Source organism: Chelon labrosus, assembly GCF_963514085.1.
Source record: "Chelon labrosus genome assembly, chromosome: 15".
Classification (NCBI taxonomy): domain Eukaryota; kingdom Metazoa; phylum Chordata; class Actinopteri; order Mugiliformes; family Mugilidae; genus Chelon; species Chelon labrosus.
Genome location: NC_140348.1, coordinates 14959299 through 14966895, shown reverse-complemented (window position 1 = coordinate 14966895; position 7597 = coordinate 14959299). Strand labels below are relative to the sequence as shown.

Below are 7597 nucleotides of genomic sequence, written 5' to 3'. Positions count from 1 at the left end.
TCCCAGATGGGTAGGTGTCTCGGTGTGCAGAACAGCCCAGTGTAAATATCAGTGATACAAACCAGAGCTTCTCTCTGCACCAGGAAGGCTGATAACCTCTTTATTTCTGAAGGTTACAGTGACAGTGGATGCCAGCCTTGAACGTCTGCCTCTACTAAAGTCGACCTCCAGCTGTGAAAGAATGTAAACCGAACGTGTGGGAGACCTTATGTTGATGGTTTTGCACAGGTCGCAGGCAATTCCCAAGAGTTTTCCCTCCTCTAGATGAAATTACACTTTTAACGGGGCTGCTCCTACTCCTGCAGACTGATTCGGTTTTGGTGAAGTTTAAAATGTTCCAGCTGTAGGAAGGATAAGGGTCCTATTAAAGCTGCTGTAAAACACCGGAGGATTAGAAGCAGCTCCACATCTGGCATCACCCTGCTTTGGTCAATGGTAGGATGACACCATGTGGATAATCTGTGAAACTGCATGGACCACAGATCACATCTATTGTTGCCATTATACAGCACTCGTAAAATATAGATTATCCCAATAAAAGTATAGGCTTATCTGTGAGGCTGACCGCTTCTTCATTGACTGAACACCACAAGAGAGTCAACAACCTTTATTTATCCATATATGTGCCACTCAGAAATTGGGAAGAGGTGTTACAGGATTCGCCCTTAAGAGAAGTCTATATGGATCTTTTACAATTTTTCTCTCTACAATGAGGCCATTGACAAAAAAAAATAAAATAAAATGAAGGGGAGAAAAAATAGACAATATGGTCGTAACAGTGTAAACACATGGTAATATACACGAAAGCAAAAAAAGAAAAAAGCAACAGGAATCAGTGACAAATTAAAACGTAGGGTAAAGTTAGTATGAATATGAACAAAAGACTCCTGAAAACCCTAACTTTTTTTTTCTCAATTAACAGCTCGGCATACATTTCTACATAGCATGCAATAAGGCACCTATCTAACACAAGGAAGAAACCTATGCTACAGTTTGAAGCACAATTGTTATCAAATAAAAAGGAAAATATTGCTCACCAAAAATGTTCACTCTCATAAAAGCTGTATCTCTCTCATTCCCTTTCATATAACCCAAGCCATATCTAAAAAAATACATCAGTTTGTAAAAGATATTTTACACATAACAGTAAATAGAACGCAATCCATTAGACTTCGGAAATATCTTGTAAAAGTGAGATTACCTCATGTAGTTTTTGTTTTAGTATACACAACCTTTTTTTCTCTTTTTTAGTTCAAATTGTTTGCAGATCAAAATTAGTTACCTATATTCTATACACAGGTAATTAGTCTCCAAAGCAATAGTGTGATGTTGCATCTTGTGTACGTTTGAGTACGGAGGAGACAGCTCAGTAAATAATTAGGACACGGGTCTTGTTGTAATATGCTACCCAAGTAGGTTTTTATTTCCGGTTATGCACTTCTTTATGGCTAAATTGCATGTCATAATAACCCCAGGGTGTCAGCCAGTATTGCTCTCTGTACAGTCTATGCAGCAGCACTAAACCATCGCAAGACATACAAAAGAATAAACAACCTCAGAAATTTACAAGACAACTCATGAGTGACCGAGCCCAATTTCAAACTGCATGAGTACACCTGCAACATGTTTCATCTCCAACACTTAAAACAAATTAAATTCAAAAAGGCGAAGGAAAAAAAAAAAAAAAAAAAAAAAAAAAAAAAAAGGTGGAGACAAAGTGGATCTTACTATCAAAAATGTAATCTTTTGGAACAGCACACTAGTCACCTATACATATATATAAAAGAAAATCAATTATTTACACTGGATTATTTTTTTAATATTTGCTTCACATGGGTCTTGTGAGTGAAAAGAAAAATAACTACAAGTTTTTGTTCACCAATTGTGTTGGTAGCGTTGAATAAAGTTGCAGCTGAAAAGCGCTTGTGCCCACCTGAAGGTACATTAACTGAATTCTTCTATCAAAAACACTAACCAGAGGGCATAGCATATTTACCCCTCCCCAGGTAACAATTTTAGCATGTAGATCTTCAAATCACATTTTTTTTTTTTTCCTTTAAAAGTGTTCAAAACAGGTCCTGGAGCATGTGAAGTACAATCACAAACAAGAATAGACTCCTTCACAATGTATTGTTAAACCCTCTTTAAACTGAGCCCCGGGTTCAACTCTGAATTATAGGTTGCACTGTCCTTCAGGCCAAGCCATTTCCTTTTTGAAGACTTGTGTGTTACTGTCCATTCCTTCTCAGCTGCTCCGCTTCAACATGGTAAATGTCCTGACCGCTTTCCTATAGAAGTTGGCCTCATGTTTCCTGTGGTGTGGTGATATTGATGAAGGGACCACTGATAGAACAGAAACGAGGGGAGAGCAGAGATGTGTGCGCTTGTGTGGGATCCCATGTGAGGGCAGGAGAGGGTGCTCACTGATCCACATGGATCCTGTGATGTCTGGAGAGGGACGACGAATGGTTAAAGCCTTTGCCGCACTGGGAGCACCTGTAGGGTTTTTCAACAGACAGGATGCGTTGTTTCGGGAAGGCGTTGTTAGGGAATCCCTTCCCTGTGGGGATGGTGGTGTACTGCTGCGGTTGCGGCTGTGGTGGTGGCGGCTGCTGCTGCTGTTGCTGTTTGTTCTCCAAGTGGACTCTCTGGTGCCTAGCAAGTGAGGAGGAGTGATTGAATCGTTTGCCACAGTGACCACAGGTGTAACTCTTTCCCTCTGAGTGGACTCTTTGGTGCCGCGACAGGGAAGAGGAATGATTGAAGCCCTTATCGCAGTGGTGGCACATGTAGGGCTTGTCTCCCTGCTGGTGCACCCTCTGTTTTGGAGGAGTGCCGTAGGACAAGGTTTTCCCTGGCTGTGGTGGGGAAAACACTGGGTTCTGCAGGTGGGTCTTGTGGTGGCGAGAGAGAGAAGAGGAGTGATTGAAGCCCTTGTTGCAATGTCTGCAGGTGTAGGGCTTCCCGCCGGCGTGGACCTGCTGGTGCTTCTTCAGATGGCGTTTGCGGACAAAACTCTTCCTGCACATGTTGCACTTGTACGGCTTTTCACCCGAGTGGATCCTCTGGTGTTCTCTCAGAGTGGCAGCAGCCGCAAAACACTTTCCACACTGTGCGCATCGGTGGGGTTTGTCTCCGAGCACAACTGCGGCGTGGGTCTTCTGGTGCTGCTTCAGGTTGGAAGTTGTAGCAAAGCCTTTGCCACACTGGCCGCAGGTATATGGCTTCTCCCGTGCGTGTACCTCCTGATGCTTTTTCAGATGCCTTCTGCGGACAAAGCTCTTCCTACACTGAGTGCACTTGTAGGGCTTGTCCTCTGAATGCATCTTCATGTGTTCTCTAAGGGTGATGGCTGCTGCAAAGCTCTTACCGCACTCCGAGCATCGGTGGGGCTTGTCTGGCAAATGAATCATCTGATGAGACTTAAGGCTGAAGGCATCAATAACATCTTTGCCCATGATCTCAACTCCAGGGGGAACATAGGGCTTTTCTTTCATGTGAATTTTCATGTGCTGCTTGAGGCTGGCTTCCACAGCGAAACTCTCTCCACAGTGAACACAGATGTATGGATTGAGGTCCTTGTGGATCTCAAAGTGTTGGTGAAGATCTGCTATGCTGCCAAAAATCTCCCCACACTCATTGCATTGCAGACCATGAGCTTCATGTATGATTACACCATTCTCAGACTCCACTGTCAACTCCCCACCATGGTCAGACTCCACTTTAACCACATGCTCACTTTCTGTCTTAAGCAGCACCTCTCCCAGCAGAGCCTCGTTCCCCGTCGTCTTGATTTCTGCTCCTGTGAAACAGTGCATCTCGCCATGTTCCACCTTAATGTAATCATGGTCTGTCTCGGCTACAATTGCATCGACGCAGGCTACAGCTCCGAGGTCCGTTCCCAGTCCCTGGATCTTTAAGTCTGTGCCATGGATCTCCAGCTCTAATCCACGCTTTTCCTCTGTCATGATCTCCGTTTCTGCTCCATAGTGAAGGTCGACATGGCTGTGGGCTATGACACACTCCGACCCAAGTGTGTCAAGGCCGGGTGTGTCACATTCAGTCTCTGACTCGGCCATGAGCACACACTCCAGCCCCACGACCTCCGTTTTCTGGCCGGACGAGGACTTAAGAAAGAATCGGGGGTGCTTCGCTTTGTTTTGTGCGGCGTCGCGCTGGTGCTTTTGTCGGTAAGCAGACCTGCACAAGAAGAAGAGAAAGAAATTACCCCCAGCACCTTGACTCATTTTCATTTATTTGTTGAGATTATTGTTCTGGGATGATGCCACTTAATGAAGAAAGTGCATGCCCTGTCATCTTATAAATCTAATAAAATTTATTTATGTGAACACCTAAGGCAAGTTTTGTTTTCACCACTCCTTTTTTTTGAGTCAAAAATTTTCACTGCATACGATAGATGGGTACCCAATCTTGCATTATGATTCGTTACCCCTTAGCACATAACCAGATTTGCTCATTTCTACAGTCAAATAAAACAATTTTAACGTGGCTACAGTATCGTATTGCGTCACTTTCTATATATAAATATTTCAGCCTAGTGCATCACATTCATGTGATCAATTTAAAATGCTTCCAGTTCTACATTTAAAGACGAGTGAGGATAATTTATACTGAACCAGGCAGTCGTGCTTTCTGTTGAATAGGTTTAATGTGTGAGGCTTTTTTTTTAATCTTTAACTTTTCTATGTAGTATCTTATGGTGTCGATAGTCAATTGTCATCTGAGCAAATATTAATTCCAATAGGAAAGCCTGTTCAACTCAAGTTAGCCACAGTGTCCCTGGGAGCAGGACAATAATCTATAACCTCCAACAACTACAAAAAGCACAAGGTTGGTCATTAGTTTATCAGTTTAACAGGTGATTAGTGAAACAAAGGCAGCTCTTAATATTAGATTAGATTTAAGTTACTCTGCACACCCACTGGCGTATGTTCTTTATATCCAACACCTCAGTTTGCTTATGCTTTGTGTGCATAAGTATTCATTATGCACACCAAATAAAGTGGGCCTGGAGTGATAAAATGAACTCTTTAAAACTAAACCAAATCTCTCAAAAATGTTTTCAATACAACTTAGAAAGCTAAATGATCAATTTGCTAGCTAAGTTAGCGCACAAGAGGAGCTTCACTAGCTAACACGATTGATAAAATCAAAGCGAAACGCGTCCTAATCAAGCTCCCAATTCTGGCTTAATCCGCAAGTCAAACCCTGACAGGCCTACACCACTAGCTTATGTGCGCAATTCGACGTATAATTATTAAACACGCATTAAAATGCGTTGAGGCATCACAGCCGCAAGGTTTTGTTATTAAACATCCCAGTGTTGATTGCTAGCCCTCCATAACAGCTACAAATAGCCTTCATAGCCGCTAGTTAGCTGGCTATGGTCGGTGGGGGACTGGTTAACGACAAAACAGCATTGTGTTAGCCGCTAATGTGTTCACGATTTAGCCCGCTAACTAGCTTCACGGTAAAACCAACACCAGAATAATCGTAGTGAGGGTTTTAAACCCTTTTAGATACTTACAATAACACCGATAGTCGAATTAAACAATTCGGCGCAATTTGAGACAACGACCGACGCGGAAACTCTCCTTGTGCGAGTATTAACAGGCCATCTTGTTGTGCCACACCAGCACTTCCAGCTAGCCAAGATTACGCTCTCGCCTAAGATGGCTGCCGCTAGCTAACGTGAGCCACGTTAGCTTCCGCCATTCAAAACATATTGAATTAGAGCTACACCCGAAGCCGTGACCGTGTAATCACAAAGCGTAGCCCCGTGTGCATGCGAATCCGTGGCTATAATCTCAAATTTCGCTTTTAACGTGTAGCAACGATGTCACACAAAAAACGGCGTTGCAGGCTAACGGCAAGTTTGTTAGCAAGCTAAGAGCCACACCGTAATTCCCCACCAGGAGTTGGCTAGCTTGAACAAAGATGGCTAACCATGAAAGCGACGATCGCTATGCGAAAAGCCCGGGAAAGGACGCGTTTTACTTACACTGGAGCACTCTCAAGACACAGATCCCACGGCAGATGCTGTTTTAAACACACTAGCAGAACAAAAAGACGAGCAAGCACGTTATTTATATGCTGTTTGAGAGGACGCGGGGACTGTTGGCTACAGACATAAAGCCCTCCTTTACTGCGGCAGCTCCCGACGAACCGCACACACGACTCCAATGGCGGCCTTGCTGATGTTAGCAGCTATCCAGCCCAGACTGTATTAGCAGTGCGGGCTACATAGCCATGATGCCAAGCTAACAAGCCAGCTAATCCAGTTTGCTAGCACAGCTACAGCCAGCTCTCCAGTTTAGTAGGAGGCTGTAGATAGTAAAACATTGGAGCGGAAGCTTCCCTAAACCGCCCATCCGACCATGTTAAGACTGGTCTCGCATGCAAAGACAAAACTAGATAAAAGAAATACGGATGAACCGATTCTACATCAAACATGATTAAAAAAAAATAATAGCACGGATGCATTTCAAGGCAGAAAAACACAATTTTACTAGTGTGCTCCTGTGCTTTGCTGCTTTTCCAACAGAACATAATGCCACAACCAGTGCGAGTTAAGGCCTGTATTTTTCCTTCACAAAGTTCCGAACTGGAGCCACCAAATAGAAAACCCACACCACTACTATAATAATAACTAAGATCATAGTCACCTGAACACAGGCGTCCCTCTGCCTCACCGCTGCTACTATTCATGATAGAGTAAGATGAATTTTAAACGATCAATCAATCAATCACCAGTAGTAAAAGATCACGTCGGTTGTAAATGCATCAAACCTCGCATACACACACCCACCTTTCTGTCCTTTTACTTTTTTGATTGCTGAAGGGAGAGGAGAAAAAAAAAGAGATGATCGTTTGTATGCTTTAAACTCCGGGTTGAGAAGGGCTTTGCAAGCTGTAGTGAGCCTCGTCAAACTGCTGTGTGTGTCTTCCTCTCTCACTGCCTGTGTGTAGCTGGCGCCACAGCTCATCTGGCGCCAACGTTGGACGACCGACGCACTTTAGCGAAAGCAACCATTGTCATTTCAATGCAGCACGGAAACCGCTATCGCCCCCTGCAGGTTGGGAGCCGACACTGCACCACAGACAGAAGATAAAGCTGAAGCCGCTTGCCTATTTATTACACTGAAAAGTGAAAGCCAACGTATTCTAATTCCTTCCTGCACGAAATCCCCTTTCATGGATGTTTTAATGTTAATTTTTATATTTAAACAGCGTCAAAAATGTGGTAATTAAACTATATGATCACTTTGGAGGATATTTGTGGTGCTGTTGAATATCGAATTAAACTAAAATGTTTCTGTTACTTAGCCTTGTCCACTGACTAAAATTGGATTGTCAAAATAAAAGAAACGATTCAATAATACTACAAACTACAACCTCAAAATAAAAACACAGCTGAATCAGCAGCTCGCTCAATAGCTTTAAACACACGCTGAATACCATAGCCTTCATTAAAGTCAAATTTTGTGCAGGACTGTTATATTACAACACTGTTGTATTCACTAGTGTACCCAAATGACCTGGCAAGTGAGTACATTTCCATTGTAGTCTTTTCAGT

General features: G+C 43.2%; 1 protein-coding gene across 5 annotated transcripts; it reads right to left on the bottom strand.

Moving 5' to 3' along the window:
- Positions 1 to 592: 592 nt before the first annotated feature.
- Positions 593 to 7135, bottom strand: LOC311500388 (uncharacterized protein). Of its 5 annotated transcripts, none has more exons than XM_084561762.1 (3): positions 6830 to 7135; positions 6687 to 6721; positions 593 to 4200 (listed from the first exon to the last, which is right to left on the bottom strand). In XM_084561762.1, the coding sequence occupies exon 3, from the start codon at positions 4077 to 4079 to the stop codon at positions 2421 to 2423; it is 1659 nt and encodes a 552-aa protein (XP_084417888.1). In that variant the 5' UTR covers positions 4080 to 4200; positions 6687 to 6721; positions 6830 to 7135; the 3' UTR covers positions 593 to 2420. The 5 variants fall into 5 exon arrangements, with proteins under 5 accessions (XP_084417888.1, XP_084417889.1, XP_084417887.1 ...); XM_084561763.1 differs by having other exon boundaries at positions 6687 to 6718; XM_084561761.1 differs by lacking the exon at positions 6687 to 6721.
- Between the last annotated feature and the right edge of the window lie 462 nt (positions 7136 to 7597).

Excerpts from the sequence above, each read along its gene's own strand:
- LOC311500388 (XM_084561762.1), bottom strand. The coding sequence starts at position 4,079 with ATGGCCGAGTCAGAGACTGAATGTGACACACCCGGCCTTGACACACTT.